Consider the following 22294-nt stretch of genomic DNA (forward strand, 5'->3'; position numbering starts at 1 on the left):
CTGAACTTTATTGAGGTTTTTGTAGTGAAATGAGGGGGAATCCTAGAGATAACTTCTCATTTCAACTAACTGGATCAGCCGTTCTATGGGCTCATAAAGCCATAAATATTTTGTCTGTAAATAAATGTTGTACTTGTAGAAATATTTTGTGCATGTGTAGAACATTTTTGTAGCTTTGGAATTAATTCAAATATTTTTTGCACATGCACAAAATATTTCTACAAGTACAAAGTTTATTTACAGATACAAAATATTTATGGCTTTAATTTGAGCCATACCGTTCCTGATTCCATGACTGTTTCCTACAGCGCTTTCAACGGCTTTCAACGCGAGCGACAGGAAGAAAATAGAAGCAGGACGTCCGACAAATGTTCAGCTCAAAACAGCGCGCCCCGTTGCGCTGCCCAGCGCTGCGGCCAGTTAGGACAGTCCAATAGAAAATAAAGCAATAGAATTGATTTTGTCGCTGACGCTCGCTCGCATGCAGTTAGGACACGGTGTAACTCTGCCGGCCAGAGCTTCCGCCATTTTTCATTATCATAGCCCCGCCCACTCAGAATCCTGCATAGATAATGATGTTAGAGAATGGGAAGATAAAGACATGGCTCAGAGGCTGAATTTCTAATTTATTTAGCAAAAACAATCAAAAGCTTGTTTTTAAGACATTCCAGGCCTGATAAAATAGGGCTTAGATGCCATAAAAGGTCCCCTTTAAATATTGACTCACAAACCTTCCAAGAACACACAACAAACACACATAATTTGAGATTGATGTTCATGACTTTTCCTAATTTAATAAAATTATTTAATCACTGGACCTATCATTTTTAACTTGTCAGATTTACATTTTCTTAAATGGTTACAGATCAGCACCAGAGACATTTGGGTGAAATAATAATAACGATTAATAATAAATATAAATATATACATAAAAACTTTTGAGCATAGTAGTCACGAGTGCCATGAGTACGACGGAGTCAAACTAAGACAAGAAAAGTCATAATATTACGAGAATAAAGTCGTAATATTACCAGAATAAAGTCGTAATATTACCAGAATAAAGTCGTAATATTATGAGAATAAAGTCGTAATATTATGAGAATAAAGTTGTAATATTATGAGAATAAAGTCGTAATATTATGGGAATAAAGTCGTAATATTACGAGAATAAAGTCGTAATATTACGAGAATAAAGTCGTAATATTACGAGAATAAAGTCGTAATATTACGAGAATAAAGTCGTAATATTACGAGAATAAAGTCGTAATATTATGAGAATAAAGTCGTAATATTATGAGAACTAACAGGAAGAGCACATACGTCTTTTTATTATCAATGTATTAATAATAAAATAATAATTTAATTTCTGTACAAAAAACAAAATATATATACAGGACTGTCTCAGAAAATTTGAATATTGTGATAAAGTTCTTTATTTTCTGTAATGCAATTAAAAAAAACAAAAATGTCATACATTCTGGATTCATTACAAATCAACTGAAATATTGCAAGCCTTTTATTATTTTAATATAGCTGATTATGGTTTACAGTTTAAGATTAAGATTCCCAGAATATTCTAATTGTTTGAGATAGGATATTTGAGTTTTCTTAAACTGTAATCCATGATCAGCAATATTAAAATAATAAAAGGCTTGCAATATTTCAGTTGATTTATAATGAATCCAGAATGTATGACTTTTTGCATTACAGAAAATAAAAGGACTTTATCACAATATTCTAATTTTCTGAGACAGTCCTGTATACCTAGGGTTTAGTGCAGGTTAGGAACCAGGACGTCCAACTCTGACACTGATTTATGGGAAACAGAAATAGACTTTCTCGTAAAACTGTGTATATTTTCGTGGGCTGAATGCTGGTATATTTTATTCAAAATGAGAAAAGCGACATCCCTTTCCTGCCAGCGTGTAATAATGACTTAATCCGTGAGTGTAATGTATCAGCCAGCGGAAACGGCGTCACTGTCCCTTTAAACCTGTCCGCTTCTATCACAAATTAGATCCGCCGATAGCCATTTTTACTCTTCATTTTCTACTTAACTGGAAACGCCATCGAAAAAAGGCCTGTTGAAAAATGCCAACACAGAAAGGCAGGTGAAAACAGAGGCTCCATTTGTGCATATAAACCGTGTTTGAATCCCTGTCACTGCACAATGGAGCGGCTCTTCCGCCTCGTCCTCGCGGTGGACGGACCGCTGTCTGAGTCTCAAACAACCGCCTAAAACCCGCCCTGCAGCCTCCAATAACGGCCCTGCAATCACCAGGAAGAGAAACATGCATGTCCGTTACCTTGCAGTTACACCTAACTTTCCGGGACACTTTATCGGAACGTTTTGTGGACAAAAATACGGCCAGGAAGACTGCAGCTACTTTCCGCCAGTCAGCCGTGCGGCGAGGCTTTTACGCCTGATTTATGGTCCCGCGTTAAATCTACGCAGAGCCTACCGTAGGGTTACGGCGGAGCCTCCGGCGTAGGCTCTGCGTTGGTGTAACGCGGAACCATAAATAAGCCTTTACACCGCTGAAGTACCAGGATGTGGGACCTGGATGCTCGGTGTGTGTGTGTGTGTGTGTGTGTGTGTGTGTGTGTGTGTGTGTGTGTGTGTGTGTGTGTGTGTGTGTGTGTGTGTGTGTGTGTGTGGACACAAATAGTGTATACTAGTACAACGCCCCTAATTTCAAGCCATAAATCGATCATTCGATTAACTTGAAAATGATTTTACATTTATTCCATGACAGTGAACAAATATATCAGCAGTCACGAGACAAAGCTGCTCCTCTCTGAATTAAAGACCCAGATCTGGAACCGGGGGCCACATTCCACATTTTATTTAGGACAACAAGGCACAGAGATAAAAAAAAAAAAACCACCTTGTCAGACCAGGGAAGCGAAGATCCAGTGATTTTACTCCCCCTTTCTTTCTTTCTTTCTTTCTTTCTTTCTTTCTTTCTTTCTTTCTTTCTTTCTTTCTTTCTTTCTTTCTTTCTTTCTTTCTTTCTTTCTTTCTTTCTTTCTTTCTTTCTAATGACCCCAGATAACTTAATATTAAATGGCAAACAGACGAGCCACATTACAAGGCAAGTTTATTTGTATAGCACAATTCAACACAAGGTCATTCAAAGTGCTTTACATCAACTTTAAAACTGGCAGCAAGACACAATTAAAACATAAATAACAAATAAAATGAAATTAAATGATAAGAAAAGAGGTAAAATAATAGAAAGCACACGTTGTTAAAAAGTAAGGGCAGTAAAGTATAGCAGGTACATGATATCTCATTCTTACAATGGCAAGAATTACGTTTCTATACGGTCAAAACGTACAAAGACCGGTGTTCTGCCAATCCTTGCTCCCTGCCGAGAAATGATACTTTGGTTCTGCGCATGCGCACAGTCGATTTTCAAAGTTTGATTGCCCATCATAATAAAAAATAATAAAATAATAGAAAGCACACGTTGTTAAAAAGTAAGGGCAGTAGAGTACAGCAGTACACATTTCATTCTTATAATGGCAAGAATTACGGTTTCTATACGATCAAAACGTACAAAGACCGGTGTTCTGCCAATCTTTGCTACCTTCCGAGAAGTGCTACTTTGTGGTTCTGCGCATGCACACATTCGATTTTCAAAGTTTGATTGCCCATAATTTCTTGCACGATGTAAAATTGATAATATGGGATGTTGAGTATTTGATCCTTCAAAATACACTACTCATGACATGAATTGCATTACACTTTGTGAAAATTTTACGATAAAGAGGAAAAAAAACAACAATTCTATCGCTTTATTGGATATTCATTCAGTCATTGGCCTTAATTTAACCAGGCAGGTCATTAAGAACATTCTTATTTACAATGACGGACTGGCAGGAGACAAAGACAACTTGGAGAAAAGGACGTGGGTTAGGGAGTAAAACAGTAAAATTGTAGGTCTTCAAAAGGTAGAAAACCATTAGGTAGCAAAATCCACAAGAAAACAAGCAGTGCCTTTCACAATAAAAGCCTCACACAATATGAACTAAGATTTTAACGGACTTGATGTGTGACTTGAAACTGGCAGAACACCGGGTCAAATACAGTATTACAAAAGTAATCTACAACAAATCGAACGGCCAATCAAAACCAATTTGACAATTCTCTGCCACAATGCCTGTTTCCAGGTCGTATTATTTCACACAGCTGATTACAAAGCAGTCGTGGGCCCCTGGTTCTCCACGGAGCTGCTTTGTGTTTTTACCCAGTAAAACACATGTATCGTGGCTTGGTTCTGGTTCCAACCGCAGTTCTAACAGCAGTTTCCGAGCACTGACCGCTGCTCCTTTAAATTTACCCAGGAGCCCCAGGGGCCCCTAGTCCGGCTCCCCACCCAGAAGACAAGCAAAAGCCTTAAAATACATGAGTATTATTATTATTATTTTACCTTCTTTTCTCATAATTTGATTTCATTTTACTTGCTATTTACTGTACAATTATGTATTGCTGCTTTTAATGTCGACTTAAAGCACTTTGAATCACCTTGTGTTGAATTGTGCTATATAAATATACTTGCCTTGCCTTGCCTTGAAACAGGTGAAAATTGTCAAATAAGTTATTTGTCTGGTGTTATTTTTCTGGTGATGACTCTAAATGTTGAAATAGCAGTAAAACCACATTAATTGATGAAATGACATAAGGGATGGGTGGCAGTTTTACAGGGGGGATGATTTGGACCGTTTTTATTTCAGGGGGGGATGATTTGGACCGTTTTTATTTCGGGGGGGGGGGGGGGGGGGATTTGGACCGTTTTTATTTCAGGGGGGGGGGGGTGATTTGGACCGTTTTTATTTCGGGGGGGGGGGGTTGACCGTTTTTATTTCAGGGGGGGATTATTTTGACCGTTTTTATTTCAGCAAGGGATTATTTTGACCGTTTTTATTTCAGGGGGGATGATTTTGATCGTTTTTATTTCAGGGGGGGATGATTTTGACCATTTTTATTTCGGGGGGATGATTTGGACCGTTTTTATTTCGGGGGGGGGGGGGGGTGATTTTGATCGTTTTTATTTCAGCAGGGGATTATTTTGACCGTTTTTATTTCAGGGGGGGATGATTTTGACCGTTTTTATTTCAGGGGGGGATGAATTTGACCATTTTTATTTCAGGAGGGGATTATTTTGACCGTTTTTATTTCAGCGGGGGATGATTTTGACCGTTTTTTATTTCAGGGGGGGATGATTTTGACCGTTTTTATTTCAGGGGGGATGATTTGGACCGTTTTTATTTCAGGGGGGGATCATCTTGATTATTTATTTATTTTATATATATTTTATATTTCGGGGGGGGGGGGGGGGGGGGTGATTTTGATCGTTTTTATTTCAGCAGGGGATTATTTTGACCGTTTTTATTTCAGAAGGGGGTGATTTTGACGTTTTTATTTCAGGGGGGGGGGGGGGGGTCATCTTGATCGTTTTTATTTCAGGGGGGGATTATTTGGACCGTTTTTTATTTCAGGGGGGGATTATTTGGACCGTTTTTATTTCAGCAGGGGGTGATTTTGACCGTTTTTATTTCAGGGGGGGATGCCCGCCAACCAACCCTCGGTTCTAACAGCAGTTTCCGAGCACGGACTTACTGTTCCATCTGCAACCCCCCGGGGTGGGAGTTGCGGCGCCTACACCGGTTACTGTCTCTTTAAATTTACCCAGGAGCCCCTTAAGGAGCCCCAGGGGCCCCTAGTCCGGCTCCCCACCCAGAAGACAAGCAAGAGCCTTAAAATACATGAGTAGAGGCCTCGGCTCAAGCACGGCCACACTGAGCAGCGGCGGGATTCCAGATTGTATGAAAAGTTAACTCTGTTCCCGTGTTCCTGGGGGTGGGGGCCGGCCGGCGGGAGCTCGGGCTCCAGCAGCCATGGACGCGTTACTGAGCGCCCATTGCCAGATGCGTGTGGAGCGTTACCGGAGCGGAGCGGAGCGTTACTACAGTAACATGTTGATGTGAGGCCGACATGAGCCGCCGCGGAGCCACGACCCAGTAAAGGCAGCAGGAACCGCGGGCCGGGGCCGGGGCCAGGGCCGGGGCCGGGGATGGAAGAGAGGGGACCCGGGGAACCCGGGGACGACAGCCAGCCCGTGGACCTCCGGCGCTCCCAGCAGCACCCTGAGGTGCTCTCATTAATAATAAGCGGACAGGACGAGGAAGCGACCCGACGGGAGAGCGACTTGGGAGGTAAAGAGAAAATAAATAAAAGGAGGAAAAAAAAAAGTAAAGCAAGCGTTTTTGTTCGCCGTCTCCCCCCACGGCTAAGTGGATGTGCGTGGTTGACAGTAACACAGTCATTGTCAGACAGACAGTTAATCCGCGGCGGGGACAAAGCCGTGCAGCGGCATGGCCCCTCCGTCTGTGGCTCCTATAAACAAAGGCTCAGCCCGGACCGAGCACTGACCCCTGCTGGCCACAGGCGGTACTGCAGCATCATACCCATCAGGACACAGTACTGCACCGCGCTGCATTCTGTTGATAAAACATATATCATATATATTTTTGATATTTCATATATATATATATATATATATATATATATATATATATATATATATATATATATATATATATATATATATATATATATATATATATATATGAAATATCAAAAATATATATGATATATATTTTATGCATATATATATATATGAAATATCACAAATATATATATACATATATATATATATATATATATATATATATATATATATATATATATATATATATATATGCATATATATATATATGAAATATCACAAATATTATTACTTTTATTTTATTTATCCTGGAAAGTCCCATTGAGATACAATATCTCTTCTGCCAGGGAGTCCTGGTCAAGATGGCAGCAGAAAAATAAACTCAGTTTCATATAAAAGAAAATACATACAAGGACAAGTAACTACAAAAAAATAAAAAAATAAAAATATAAAACATACAAGGATCAGAAAGCTAAAAAGAATTCATGACAAATAATGACACTTGATTAAAAACAATGACATTGTTCCGTGAAAACTGATTTGAACATATGTTTGAACATGTTAAGAGAGGGTAAATATTTCAAGTTGAGTATGTGTTGTAGCTCATTCCAAGGTTGCGGTGCATAAAAGGAAAAGGCTGATTTACCAACTCTGTTCCAGTGCTTGGGACCATGAGGAGAATTTTCTCTGATGATCTAGTGTTATAGCTAATAGAGTAATATTTTAATAAATTGGATATGTACAGCGGTAGTTTACCCAGTAATGCTTTTGCAATAAATATTAACATATGTGATTTTCTCCTTAGATTCAGTGAAGTCCATTCAATCATTTGATACAAATTACCGACATGGTATTAACCATTAATATATATGCAGACAAAAGAAAAAAAATAAATAAAAAAATAGTGGCATCGATAGCTGACAATTACCCAATATACTATAATCACATTTGCATAATTATCAGGTTAACCTTAATAGTGCGCAGATATATAGATCCTAGCCTAATGCGTTTGCTCCGGACCTGACCTCATTGAGTGCATTGTGCATCAGCCAGATACACATTTACTTAATTACATTCATTAAAAAAATTGTAACACATATTTTATTAGCCTTCAACACAAAGAGATTCTACATATTAGCATCACAAGACCATGACCCAGTATTGATCAGCTGCAACGCAGTGAAATGTTACATAAGAGTTTTGACAAACTGACAGGGAATTCAATTCGATTGTATTTATAAAGCGTCTATTACAACAAAAGTTGTCTCTAGGAACAAGCAATTATTACATAAACATAACATAAACAATGGCAGGTAAAAACTCCCCTAGTGGGAGAAAAACCTTAGGCCAGACAGCGGTGAGGAAAAAATCAAAGAAAGAAACCTGGACCAGGACCTGGAGGCCAGCTGGACAGAGCAGGAAAAGAGAGAACAGACAGAGAGAATGAAGAACAGAGAAAGGAGAGACACAGACACAATGGCTAACTGGGGCACTACAGGGACGACTATATAAACAGATGTAGACAGCAGACTAGGGATGGGCGGTATGGACAAAAAAATGTATTACTATAATTTCTGGCATTTATTTTAACGATAAAAATGACAATAAAAAAAATACCAATTCAACTCCAGCTTTGTAACTATAAATCTATCACCACATTCAGTCTTTGGAGCCCCCAAAACACTGCTGTAAAATAATACTAAATGCTACTGAACTACACCAATTACATTGAATTGATAAAAACCAATTAAATGAGTTACACCTGTACTGAAAAATGTAATGACTCAGATCCTCCATGTTTGTTACACAAAAACCTCATCAACGGGAATTTATCTTTCTTTCTTTCTTTCTTTCTTTCTTTCTTTCTTTCTTTCTTTCTTTCTTTCTTTCTTTCTTTCTTTCTTTCTTTCTTTCTTTCTTTCTTCTTTCTGGCTCATATCCTTCCTTCCTTCCTTCCTTCCTTCCTTCACCTACGTTGTACGTGGATTTAACGCAGAACCATAAATCAGCTTTACACAAAAACGTCATCAACGGGAATTTATCGTTTTTACGCGAGTTGACAAATTCTCACCGTGGGGACACTGAGGAGGTCAGTGGAGGGGGGGGGCAGGATGTCAGCATAAGCATCTACCAGACATCCTTACATAGGGTGACCATATTTTGATTTTCAAAAAAGAGGACACTCGGCCCGGCCACGAGATAGCCTACTTAAATGATACTCGCAGTTTACTCAAAGATTCCTTATAATTTTAATATATTTAAAGTTTATATGTATGGATATAATATTGAGTTATATTACAAAATAATATCTCTCAAAGACAGAAATTCAGATAGGCTTCTCAGAAGTTACTCAACTTTTTTATTATGTCTAAAATAATAACAGTTACAGTCAGTACTCGAATTGTAGAAAAAAAAATCAGGGGGGGATGGTGGATTTTATCATATGGGGACAGATAATTTGTGCTGATTACAAATAATATAATATATTACAAATAATAGCACTGACCAAAACACCTGCAGAAATACTGCAGGAATGACATAGCAGCAGTTAAATGCAGCCCTTCTGTAAGCTTTAAATATCCACTGGGCTTACATCAAATACATCAAAACACAACAATAAATAACAGTTTTCTGAACTTATCAATATGACTCTGTCCTTCACAGGATAAGTAAAATGGATCACTGCAAAAACTCAAATCTTAACAAGAATATTGGTCTTATTTCTAGTTAAAATGTCTCATTTTAGTAAAAAAAAATCTCATTACACTTAAAACAAGACTCATCACTGGAAACATTTTCACCTGTTTCAAGTAGATTTTCACTTGGAATAAGTAGAAAAATCTGCCAGTGGAACAAGATTTATTTGCTTGTAATAAGAAGATAAATCCCACTGGCAGATTTTACTACTTATTTCAAGTTAAAGTTTATTTGAGACAGGTGAAAATTGTCAAATAAGCTATTTTTCTGGTGATGACTCTAAATGCCCCCCTCAGCCTCAGCCTCCCATATGTCCCGACCGGTTTTTGTTTTCAGTGCATCTGTGAAGCTGCATTTTCGCTTCGGCATCTTGGGAGCGTGTGCCCGGTAAGCGACACTGCCGCTGTCTGCTGCTTCCTTGTTGAGTGTTGGAGCTCCGCCCACAAGGCAGGCTCTCGGGATTACGTCACACACGCTGAACCAAACAAGGATAACCGTGGGGGGGGGGGGGGGGGGGGGGGGCGCGCACACACGTATACACACACAAGGAACACCGGACATTATCATCAATTTATAAAACCCCCCCGGACGCCCCGGACAGGACTTAAAAGTGGACATGTCCGGGGAAAAAGAGGACGTTTGGTCAGCCTACCTTACAGGCAGGTGGAAGCAGCAGTGGGATGATCAGAGGGGGGACTGCAGGTCACTGTTCAGCATGCAGCTCCTGAAGCTCCGCCTGCAAACATACTCAAAAGAGAAAAGAGGGGGGAGAGGACCAGCACAACAAACAACAAGAACAATGGACAACAATGATACCTTAATAGTGCTTAATAATAATGATAATGTGAAACAAAAATTGCTGGATTTTTTTTTGTTAGTGTTTAACAATGCCATCAAATTCAAATTAAAACACAAGCTTCACTAAGTGGTCTGTGGAGTGACGTGGATGTCAGTGCACTGTGCACGTTTAACCCTTGTGCGGGTCAAGGAAGGAGGAAGAGAAGAAGGGAGGAAGAAAAGAAGGATGGAATGAAGGAAAGAAAGAAGGAAGGGAGAAAAGAAGGAAAGGAGAAAAGATGGAAGGGAGGAAAGAAGGGAAAAAAGAAGGAAGGGAGGAAAGAAGGGAGGAAGGGAAAAAAGAAGGAAGGAAGGGTGAAAACAAAGAAAGAAGGAAGGAAGGAAGGAAGGAAGGAAAGAAGGAAGGAGAGAGCAGGAGGAAAGAAGGAAGGAAGGAAGGAAGGAAGGAAGGAAGGAAGGAAGGAAGGAAGGAAGGAAGGAAGGAAGGAAGGAAGGAAGGAAGGAGGAGAGAGCAGGAGGAAAGAGGGAACAGGAGAATTACGTAATTTTGACCCAAAGAGAGGAGTTTTTGCTCGAGCGTTTCATCTTTTGGCATGAAAAACGAGACACAAAAACTAAAATTAAGAGCAAATTGGGATGTATAAACAGAGTCCCCAAAACCCAGAGCTGAAGGCAATTGGACTTCTTGGTTCTTCCTACACATTTAGTCTCTGATCCAAAATGCTTCTTCAGTTCTAACTGGCTGGTGAAGAGTTTTAGGGCTCTTGTAAGTCATTCAGATACTCTGCCACCTGATCACCAAAACTGATGAAGAAGGCTGGCTCTGTGATCAGCTGATCAAATGGGGCACGTTTGTGTCAGTGGTGGGGAGGAGGACGCTGAACTAACCGTTATCAGCACCCTCTCCACCACGCCCTGCCCTGGCAGCAGAGCCACTCCTCCACCTGCTGCTACCACGACAGATAGGGAAATCCTTCCTGCCACGTGCATGTAGCTACCAATCCTCTCAACAACCTTTTCATACTGTCAATTTATTCTTGAGAGACAGAGTATATGTTTATTTACTTTTTCCATATGCAGACACTTTCTCTCATGCTTGAATGTTTTATCACTGCTTGCAACGCACGTGCAAATATTTTCTTGGCTCAAGTTCTCAACGTTACCAGATGTTCAGCAGCTGTAAGGCAGCAATAGTAAAAGTGGGCGGATGTGCGAGGGATGTGCATGTAAGACAATGTATTGCACATTCCTTACACAATCTGACCTGACTGGTAAAACTGTCAGCTGGGGGTGGGGGCGTGGGGGCCGCCCCAGCAGAGTTCATGTCCTGCAACTAGGGATGGGCGGTATGGACTAAAAAATGTATCATGATAATTTCTGGCATTTATCCCGATAACGATAAAAATGACAATAAAAAAAATACCAATTCAACTCCACCTTTGTAACTATAAATCTATCACCACATTCAGTCTTTGGAACCCCCAAATCACTACTCTAAAAGATACTAAATACTACTAAACTACACCAATTAAATTGAATTAATAAAAACCAATTAAATGAGTCCACCTGTACTGCAAAACTTACACAAACACGTCATCAACGGGAATCTTTCTTTCTTTCTTTCTTTCTTTCTTTCTTTCTTTCTTTCTTTCTTTCTTTCTTTCTTTCTTTCTTTCTTTCTTTCTTTCTTTCTTTCTTTCTTTCTTTCTTTCTTTCTTTCTTTCTTTCTTTCTTTCTTTCTTTCTGGCTCGTTTCCTTCCTTCCTTCCCTCCTTCCCTCTCCTTCCTTCCTTCCTTCCTTCCTTCCTTCCTTCCTTCCTTCCTTCCTTCCTTCCTTCCTTCCTTCACGTACGTTGAGCGTGGATTTAACACAGAACCATAAATCAGCTTTACACAAAAACGTCATCAACGGGAATTTATCGTTGTGGCAGGGTGGAGAGGTTGACGGGACACGCACCTGTGTCCCATCCGCCTGAGTGGCGGCCGCTCTCCACCCTGCCTGCCTTATAAGGCGGAGCGGGACAGCAGCAAGGGGTCTGAGAAGCTGTGTGCAGGTGCTTCTGCACGTGTGTGGCGGTGATCTACAATAAACAGGGTTCTGCACGAAACTCCGTGTCTCTCCGTCCTTCGGTCGGGCCCCCGTGGCACCCGCCCTGCCACATCTGGCGCCCAACGTGGGGCTTCGAAGGACGGACGAGAGAGTCATGGAGCGGGCCCTGGACGCGCTCGCCCAGGCCATGGCGGGTGTGACAGCCGTCTTCCGGGACCAGGGCGAGCGGCAGCTGGCCGCGATGGAAGCGCTCGTGGCCGCGGGGAGACCCACCCCTGCACCAGCAGCGCGGGAGGGGCTGGAGGCGCCGCAGCTCAGGGGCCGGGAGGGAGAAGCTGCGGGCCGCCAGGCGACGGCTCCCGAGATGTAGCAGGGCGAGTGCTACCGGGGCCGACCGAAGGATGGAGAGACACAGAGTTTCGTGCAGAACCCTGTTTATTGTAGTCAACCTCTCCACCCTGCCACAATCGTTTTTACCGTGAGGTACAAATTCTTACCGTGGGGAATTTTTTTGACGGTATATCGTGAACGGTAAAATATCACCCATTCCTAGTTTTAAGCAAAAGCAAAATTGTTTACTAGAATAAGGTAACTATCTACCAGAGCTGGTCTGGTAAAGGAAAAAGGAACAGCTCCCTTCATTTGATCTGGTGTACGAGTGTCTTCATCAGTACTAATCTGTATTCTGTCTCAGTTTCTTCAAAAGAAGACAGTGTTACCAACGGCCTTGGTGGGGAAGAATCTGAGACCAGAATGGTCCCCTCTGATGGATCACCACCAGGCACAAGTTACTGGAATATCTCCGAGGGACAGGACTCCCTCCTGCTCTCCCCAGCACCCGGGCCCTCTGGACGCAAACCCCGGGTACAGAGGGCGTCCCGTCCAGGCCTGAGCCGGATACCTGGCCGGGATCATCGGCGCTACTATCACGAGTACTGGCGCAGCGAGTTCTTGATGGACTTTGACGCCCAGAGGCACGGCATGATCTGCATGGTGTGTGGCAGCTCTTTGGCCACCTTGAAACTCAGCACCATCAAGAGGCACATCAGGCAGAAGCACCCGGACTCTCTGCTGTGGAGCGCTGCCGACAAGGAGGTGATCCGCTCAGGGTGGGAGAGCCACCTGAGCCTGGCGGGGGGTCAGATGTCTTACAGCTCTGTCGCCGGGCCCTCCCTCCAGGCAGAAGAGGACTCAATGACCTTTGGTCAAAACATTGCCGGTGGGTAATACTCTGCTTAGACTGGAAGGGCTTCTCTAAAGCTGTTGCATGTACAGTGGGGCAAAAAAGTATTTAGTCAGACACCAGTTGTGCAAGTTCTCCCACTTAAAAAAGATAAGAGAGGCCTGTAATTTTCATCACAGGTATATCTCAACTATACGGAAGAGTATCAGGGCCATGCAGGAGAAACAATATTTGAGAGGGGAAGATTTTTTTTTATTGTGCACTTCGAGAAAAAAGTTGAAATGTCGAGAAAAAAGTTGAAATGTCAAGATTAATGTTGAAATACAATTTCAAGAATAAAGTCGAAATTTTGTGAATAAAGTCGGAATTTCGAGAATAAAGTTGAAATACAATTTCGTGAATAAAGTCAAAATTTCGAGAATATAGTTGAAATACAATTTCAAGAATAAAGTTGAAATTTCGTGTATAAAGTCGGGCCTTCGACATTTCGACTTTTTTCTCAACATTTCAAATTTTTTCTCGAAGTGCATAATAAAAAAAAAATCTTCCTCCTCCAAAATATTATTTTTATTTTTCTCCTGTCTGGCCCTAATACTCTTCCATACAACTATGAGAGACAAAATGAAAAAAAAAGAAATCCAGAAAATCACATTGTCTGATTTTTAAATAATTTATTTGCAAATTATAGTGGAAAATAAGTATTTGGTCAATAACAAAAGTTCATCTCAATACTTTGTTGGCAATGACAGAGGTCAAATGTTTTTTGTAAGAGCCCAGATATACTTGCTGTTGGTGCTTGCGTTCGCGTCCGTTCACGTGCACCACCAACCGCAACGTCGCTTGGGTAGTAGCCTGGACATTCTCCATTTCTGGAGGAGCCTACTTTATTAACCCTTGTGCTGTCTTCGGGTCAAGGAAAGAGGAAGGGAAGAAGTAATTTCCGGTAGACGTCATTTCCGGTAGACGTAGTTTCCGGTAGACGTAATTTCCGGTAGACGTCATTTCCGGTAGACGTAATTTCCGGTAGACGTCATTTCCGGTAGACGTAGTTTCCGGTAGACGTCATTTCCGGTAGACGTAGTTTCCGGTAGACGTCATTTCCGGTAGACGTAGTTTCCGGTAGACGTCATTTCCGGTAGACGTAGTTTCCGGTAGACGTCATTTCCGGTAGACGTAGTTTCCGGTAGACGTCATTTCCGGTAGACGTAGTTTCCGGTAGACGTCATTTCCGGTAGACGTCATTTCCGGTAGACGTAGTTTCCGGTAGACGTAATTTCCGGAAGACGTAATTTCTGGTAGATGTAACTTCCGGTAGACGTAACTTCCGGTAGACGTAACTTCGGAATTACTATTTCCATGTAATCTAGAAGGAAAATAGTTGAATTCTGAATTATTTAATTCGAAATAATTAATTCCGAATTAAAAACATTGTGGAACCGTGGACATTGCTTCCTTCCTGATGTTTGCGTGTCCACAGAAAAAGATTCCTGTGTTTCTTAGTTTTTTTCTGTCTTATATACTAATTTTGGCTTATTTCATGAACTATAAACAGGATCTCCGGACCCGGTCATGTCCCTGGAAGAGCCACAACCACCCCTGGCCTTGTCTCCGGCCTGTGTGGAGGGTGAAACCCTCCAGCCTCGGGAGAAGGAGCAGGAACTTCCTGGACCGTTAGCAAAAACCCTGGAGCGCTACCTGAACGACTCCCTGCACGCCTGGTTCCGCCAGGAGTTCTTGTTGGAGTACGAAGCGGAGGTCGGTCGGCTGCTGTGCATGGTGTGTGGAGCGGAGTTACCCTCGCTTCATTTGGACCACATCAAGAGCCACGTGCTGAACACTCACCCCAACTCCCTGGTGTACAGCTCAGAGGAGAAACACTGCATCCTGCAGGCCTGGGCCCAGACTCACGGTGAGACCATCCCAACATATGATCAGAAACAAAGCTGTTCTGAGTATTGGTTGGTAGTTTCCTCACTCATCGTCTTAAGGCTGAGTTATGGTTCTGCGTCAAAACGACGCCGTGCCTACGCCGTCACCGTGACGCCGTTGTGAATCCTTTGGACTTCTCCGTCACTCCATTTCTCCGCGGTGCAGTACCCCCCGTGACCGCTAATTCGCGATCTTTTCCTGAATGGTTTTGTGCAAAAAACAAAAACAAAAAAAAATCACACATACACGAAGAAAAGAGCGCTGAAAGTTCACGACTGCTTCAAACCGGAAACCAGAAATGCGTTTCTACCAAGCGAACCAATCACAGCCCTCTCGTCTGCGTTTGGTCTGCGACGCCTCGACGCGTACCGTATTTTCGCGACCATTTGGAGCACCGTGTGGAAAGCACCCTCAGTTTTTTGTGTCATTTTGGGATTTAAAACACACACACGGCGCACCGACCGAAAAGGCGCCGTCTACACACACATGGAGCGCCGCCTTACAACACACACACACGCGCGCATAACACACACAAATAGAGCGAAAAAAAATTAATTAAAAATAAAGCGGGAGCAAAACTTAGTTTGATTGTACTTTATTTAAGTTATTACATTAATGAAACCAATCAAAATCTTCATCCTCTGTTTCTGCATTCATCCGCGCCTGATCAATGAGACTGGGAGAACTGATCAGCTGCGACGGGCAGAGCCCGCAGCTCTCTGGCCGCGCTGCAGCCGAGTCACTTTCCGTGCCGTGCGGCCCCTCGGAAATGATGCCGGCTTTTGTAAAAGCCCGAGCAACAGTCCAGCCCAGCAGACACGTCAGCCCACACATCTACAATCCTTCAACAGTAAACGACGGAGCCCGCTGACCGAGCTCGGTCAGTGGTTCCTCCTGCCTTCGGGCCCGTCTCTGCCCGCCTCCCCGGGAGCAGCGTCTCCTTCTCGGTAGCGAGCCCGAGTCTGCCCGTCCGCCCCAGGTGTCCCGCCACGGAGCCGCTGGGCAATCACGGGCGAATTACACGCCCCCCTTCCTCCTTTAACGTTCTCATGGTGGCCTCAATTACGTCCGCCTTATGGATCCGCGTTAAGTCGACGCAGCCCTACGCCGTAGGCTCTGCGTCGGTGTAACGCAGAACCATAAATCAGCCTTTACAATAATACAATGGGCGCATTGCGTCATTGGGCGCGCGGCACATTAAAAAAAAAAAAAAAAGACGTTTATATGCGCCTAATGGTCGCAAAAATACGGTAGTTACAATTTTTGGAGGTGCAGGTCAGTGACGGCGTGTGGTAGGCGTCGACGCGTACCCTACGGCGTAGGCATGGCGTTGTTTTGACGCAGAACCATAACTCAGCCTTTAGTCTTTTGAAATGAATGGATCTTCAGAACAGATCTACCAAACACAGCCCTTTCTGCTCATCTGAATTATTATTGCTATTGTAACAAAATGATCCAAGCAGCTCTGTTTACTGCTGACGTCTGTCAGTACCGGTTCTTAAGTATCCATCAGTGTATCTATAAGTATGGAGTCTGTGATTTATTTGATGTTACTACTATCCAATGATATCAGCTCTTGGTCTTAACCTTTAAATGCCAAACACACATTTCTTTTCATCTAACGTGTTGCACTTTTATCTGCCCTGTAATAGAAGAGTCAGAAAACTCAATCAAATCAGAGCCCAACGCCAAAGGAAATGGGGCGGACCTCTTTGCTGAGGATGCCGAGACCCTTCAGATCAATACCGGCATCTACTCAGAGCGGGACGGCACCTTAACCAAGGACATTTGTCTGATCAGCGAGGATGGAGGTGTTGGTAATCTGCAGCGGGGATCCCAACCTCCTCGCCATCCCAAGAAGAGGCGATTGCAAGGGGGCGACCCCTGGCGTCTCCGCCTGGACTACCTAGTAGCCTACGGACCTCAGGCCCAGGGCACGTTCTGCATGGTGTGTTCTCAGGTCCTGCACGAAACCAAGGTCAGCAGCTTCCGCCGCCACATCCAGGAATGTCACCCCGAGACCACGTATCTGAGCCGACAAGAGAAAGAAGCCATGGCTGCAGCCTGGACCAAAGACTGTTCTAGTGATGGCACGCAAATACAAGACGGTGAGAAGCTTTTCAACCACAGTACTGATGTTTGTTACAACTTACTTGACGTTTCCACATAGCCAAGAAACTCTACAGCAGGGGTGTCAAACTCTTTTTCACCGAGCACCAAATCAGCATAATGGCTGTCCTCAAAGGGCCAGATGTAACTTACAAATGTAACTAAATGTAATTGAATGTAATGTAAAATAAATGTAACTACTCCTTAATGTTAAATAACTCATTATTTATTATAACTTATTCAAGTGACAATAACAGTTGCATAGAAAACATGTTTGCTTGTTGCTCTAACATAAATCTTTAATATTGTCAGCTTATGAAAACCCACATAACTCCATTAATGAAGGATCAAACTGTCCAAGTGAATAAAGAAAAAAATAACAAAACTGAGTGGAAAAGAACATGTATGACATGTAACATTTTACAAAAAAGGCTGCACACAGCCTTGCATCCAACTGATGGTTTGATAACAAAGATTAGGCTGCATACACACATAACACCTGCAAACATGAAATAATTACAACAGCTACACATAAATAATATCTAACAACTAAAAATACCAAAATAAAGGTTGACTCAGCTCACAACTATATTGGTCAAGTTTTTTGGTTAGTGTTTGATGAGGAGATGCTGCCTGTCCTTGAACAAGTGGATTATCTCTCTACTATCCATTGATCATGTTCTGAAAATGATAAACACAAAACAAAATGCAAGCAAAATCATTAAATTGCACACAGTTTAACTGTTCTTCTTGGTTGAATTAAATTTTATTATGTTTTAATTAAGTTTTAAAAAAAAAATGCACATTCCTATGCGTTTTAGACGTTTTGGGGATGTCCCTTGTTTTGGCGCTCGCGTGGCTGAAATCAGGACGTCCCTTATTTCTATTTCTGAAAGGTGGCAACCCTATTCTTCCCACTCCCATCGATGTTTTTGCTGACGTTTCCTCCTTTTAGGACGAGGTGGGGTGTCTGGAGCCTCTGTATACATCTTCACTTGTTTTTAAAAGGCGCGGTGCAGTGAGCAGCAGTGAGAGGTAACTAGGCAACGGAGTGCAAAGGGGCAGCCGTCTGCAGCGCAGGCAGAGATCGAACCAACACAAGTTGCTGTGTTTAATATATCCTGTCCTTTATTTTGGATGATTTTTTATTTTGAAAAAAAAAGCACATTTTCTTTGACAAACAATAATTCAATTCAATTCAATTTTATTTATATAGCTATAGCGTTTATTACAACAGAAGTTGTCTCTTGGGGCTTTCCATAGACCCAGAACATACACCCTCGAGCAGTTATTACATAAACAATGGCAGGTAAAAACTCCCCTAGTGGGAAAAAAGCCTTAAGCCAAACAGTGGCAAGAAAAACTCCCCTTTAGGAGGGAAGAAACCTGGACCAGGACCTGGATCATAAGGGGTGACCCTCCTGCTGAAGGCCAGCTGGACAGAGCAGGAAATGGACTTATTTTCATAAAGGGTTGTATTAGTTTACAGCGCAGTCTTGAACGTCCAATATGGCGGTGACGTTGACGTATCGCAGCAGTGGGCAAGAACACTCGATGCAGCGTCTACGTTTATATGTCTATGGTTTCCTCTTCCGTACCCAGGGAAAAACAATGGTTATAACCCCTTCCACAGAGATGGCGCAAAGCGCAGATCCCATTCATTGTGTGTGTGCTACCGCTCGACGGCGCGCCAGAGGGCTTGCCCATAGGAGGAAATCCACAAATATCTAGTTCAGGGGTCGGCAATCCAAAATGTTGAAAGAGCCATATTGGACCAAAAACACAAAAAACAAATATGTCTGGAGCCGCAAAAAATGAAAAGTCTTGTATAAATCTTAAGCCTGAATTATGGTTCCGCATTAAATCGATGCGCACCGTATGTCGTAGGCTCTGCGTCGATTTAACGCGGAACCATAAATCAGGTTTTAGAATGAAGGCAACACATGCTGCATGTTTCTATATTAGACCCCGTCCACACGTAGCCGGGTATTTTTAAAAACGAATATTTCCCCCCTCCGTTTATAAAAAAATTTGCATCCACACATAACCGAAGATCTGCGTTTTCGACCACATTCATAAGCCGCGGAGGCGCAGATGTGGGTGTTTCCACTGAGATCCTCCTGCACACACACACCTAACGCACTTCAAATATGTATTCTTCTGTTGCTCTTTCATTTGGAGGCAGCGCCCTGCACGGGACTAAATGAGGGTCAATATTAACAAAATGAGCTTGTGGCGTGAGATCCCCACCTCACAATAAAACTGACCTCCATCAGGTTTGAGCAAACGTGCAGGGAGAGAGATGTGTCGTAGTTATTGCGACGGTGCCGTGGAGTTTTAGATGTCATGTGTTTAACATCATCTTAAACCTTATGTCACAAGGCGTGGTGTTGAGGACCCAAACGCAAGGAGAGAGAGGGAGGCTGGAGGCAGGAGTTCTCAAAAAACAGAAGGATTTATTCCACAAAAAAACCAAACTAAAATGCTGCAGAGCAGGATCAAAAACAACTCATGTATACAGGGATCGAAAACCAGGAGTACATGGAGGGAACAAACAGTACGGACCGACAGGCAACAAAGGAATGACAAGACCAGATATACACAGGGGATAACGAGACACGACGAGACACAGGTGCAGACACAATCAGGGCAAAGGGGAAACAGGAGGGACAGAACTAAAACTCAAACTGGGGGGAAGTGTCAAACCCTGACAGTACCCCCCCCTCAAGGGACAGATCCCAGATGTCCCAACAGTCCACACCCAGGGCGGGCAGAGGGGGCCCAGGCCCCACACGGCCAAAGTTCTGGGGGCCGTCCTCGGGACTGAGCAGACCAGCGAGAGCGTTCCGGGGGCCGTCCTCGAGGCCGGGCAGACCGGCGAGAGAGTTCCGGAGGACGCCGACGGGGCCGGGCCAACCGGAGAGTCATTTTGGGGGCCCAACACCGGAACCAGACTCGGGGCCAGGCACACCGGCCAGAGGGCCGTTTACGGGGCTGGGCAGATCCATCCGGGACCGCCTCAGGAACTGAGATGGGCGGCGGGACGCCTCAGGAACCGAGATGGGCGGCGGGACCGCCTCAGGAACAGAGGCAGACAGGATGCGGGGAGCCGGAACAGGGGCAGACAGGATGCGGGGCGCCGGAACAGGGGCAGACAGGATGCGGGGCGCCGGAACAGGGGCAGACAGGATGCGGGGCGCCGGAACAGGGGCAGACAGGCTGCGGGGCGCCGGAACAGGGGCAGACAGGCTGCGGGGCGCCGGAACAGGGGCAGACAGGCTGCGGGGCGCCGGAACAGGGGCAGACAGGCTGCAGGGCGCCGGAACAGGGGCAGACAGGCTGCGGGGCGCCGGAACAGGGGCAGACAGGCTGCGGGGCGCCGGAACAGGGGCAGACAGGATGCGGGGCGCCGGAACAGGGGCAGACAGGATGCGGGACAGGCAACAAAGGAATGACAAGACCAGATATACACAGGGGATAACGAGACACGACGAGACACAGGTGCAGACACAATCAGGGCAAAGGGGAAACAGGAGGGACAGAACTAAAACTCAAACTGGGGGGAAGTGTCAAACCCTGACACCTTAATCCTCAGCTTATTTTATGACAGTGCTCCCGGGGAAGCTGCACCTCCGCGGCTCCGCGGGCACTGCGAAGCCGGGCAGTGCCCGCAGGGCAGTGGGCAGTGCCCGCGGCTCGAGCCGCGGGCACCACGGGTAAACAAAACGTCGCACGTCAGAGCAGATTTGTTGTTGTTTTGGCGCATAATGTGACATTCGAAAACGCAAAACTCCGGTTGTGTGTGTCTACACGCATCTACATAAACGGAGTTTTCAAAAATCTTCACTTTGCCCGGAGTTTTTTTAAACCTTCGTTTATTTGCGTTTTCGTGTGGATGACAGGTCAAAACGTAGGAAAATATCTCCGGTTTAGCAGATATCCGCAGATATCCGCCTACGTGTGGACGGGGTCTTAGTTATAACTGGGAGAAGATTTTTCTTTTTCATTATGCACTATGATAAAATTTCGAGAAAAAAGTTGAAATGTTGAGATTAAAAAGGTAAGGAAAAAGGAAGAAAAAAAGGGAAAAAAAGTAGAAAAAAGAAGAAAAAAAACGAAAAAAAGAGGAAAAAAGGAAAAACATTTTTTTTTTAAAAAGCTCCAAGGAGCCACTAGGGCGGCGCTAAAGAGCCACATGCGGCTCTAGAGCCGTGGGTTGCCGACCCCTGATCTAGTTGTAAAGTGATTTTGTTTTGTTAAACTTGAGCAACTCGCTCTGCTCATTTGTTTGATTTTTTTTTTCCCCTGCAGAAATAAAACCAGGCAAAGCTTTAGTCCACGACACTACGAGAGACACAGACGAGGACACGTCCCCCGACGTCAACGCACTCACCAAAACAGTGAAAACAGAGGAGGGCGAGAGCGACGGGAAGAGCAAATCCAAGGACGGCAGCGCCACACCCTCCCGTCACGGCCACTACCCCGGGAAGGACCAGAGGAGGAACTACCAAGTGCGCTGGCGCATGGACTACCTGATGGACTACGACTGCAGGAGGCACGGCCTCATCTGCATGGTGTGTGGAGCCACGCTGGCCACGCTGAAGGTCAGTACAATCAAGAGACACATCCTGCAGGTGCACCCGTACTCGCTGTACTACAGCACGGACGAGAAGCAGCAGGCGCTGCTCAGCTACAACACGACGGCCCTGCCCTTCGTCCACTCCGACGACTGCGTCTCCTCCCAGGACCACGGACACGTGGACGGCTCTGACGGGACTCCCCCACCTCCACACTTCAGCACTTAGCAAGGGCTTCTGCTCACAAACGCCTCTTCACTTTCTTTCCTCAAAGAACATGAACAGGACTGTCTCCGAAAATTAGAATATTGTGATAAAGTTCTTTATTTTCTGTAATGCAATTACAAAAACAAAAATGTCATCCATTCTGGATTCATTACAAATCAACTGAAATATTGCAAGCCTTTTATTATTTTAATATTGCTGATCATGGCTTA

General features: G+C 43.9%; 1 protein-coding gene across 1 annotated transcript; it reads left to right on the forward strand.

Annotated features, from left to right (window-relative positions):
- The first annotated feature begins 5744 nt into the window (after positions 1–5744).
- zfta (zinc finger translocation associated) lies at positions 5745–22201 on the forward strand. Its single transcript, XM_061709983.1, has 5 exons — positions 5745–6222; positions 12754–13278; positions 14795–15151; positions 16824–17279; positions 21592–22201. Exons 1-5 carry the CDS (start codon positions 6081–6083, stop codon positions 22083–22085), a joined length of 1974 nt encoding a protein of 657 aa, XP_061565967.1. The 5' UTR covers positions 5745–6080; the 3' UTR covers positions 22086–22201.
- Positions 22202–22294: the final 93 nt, after the last annotated feature.

The sequence above is a fragment of the Cololabis saira genome, chromosome 20 (assembly GCF_033807715.1).
Source record: "Cololabis saira isolate AMF1-May2022 chromosome 20, fColSai1.1, whole genome shotgun sequence".
Lineage (NCBI taxonomy): Eukaryota > Metazoa > Chordata > Actinopteri > Beloniformes > Belonidae > Cololabis > Cololabis saira.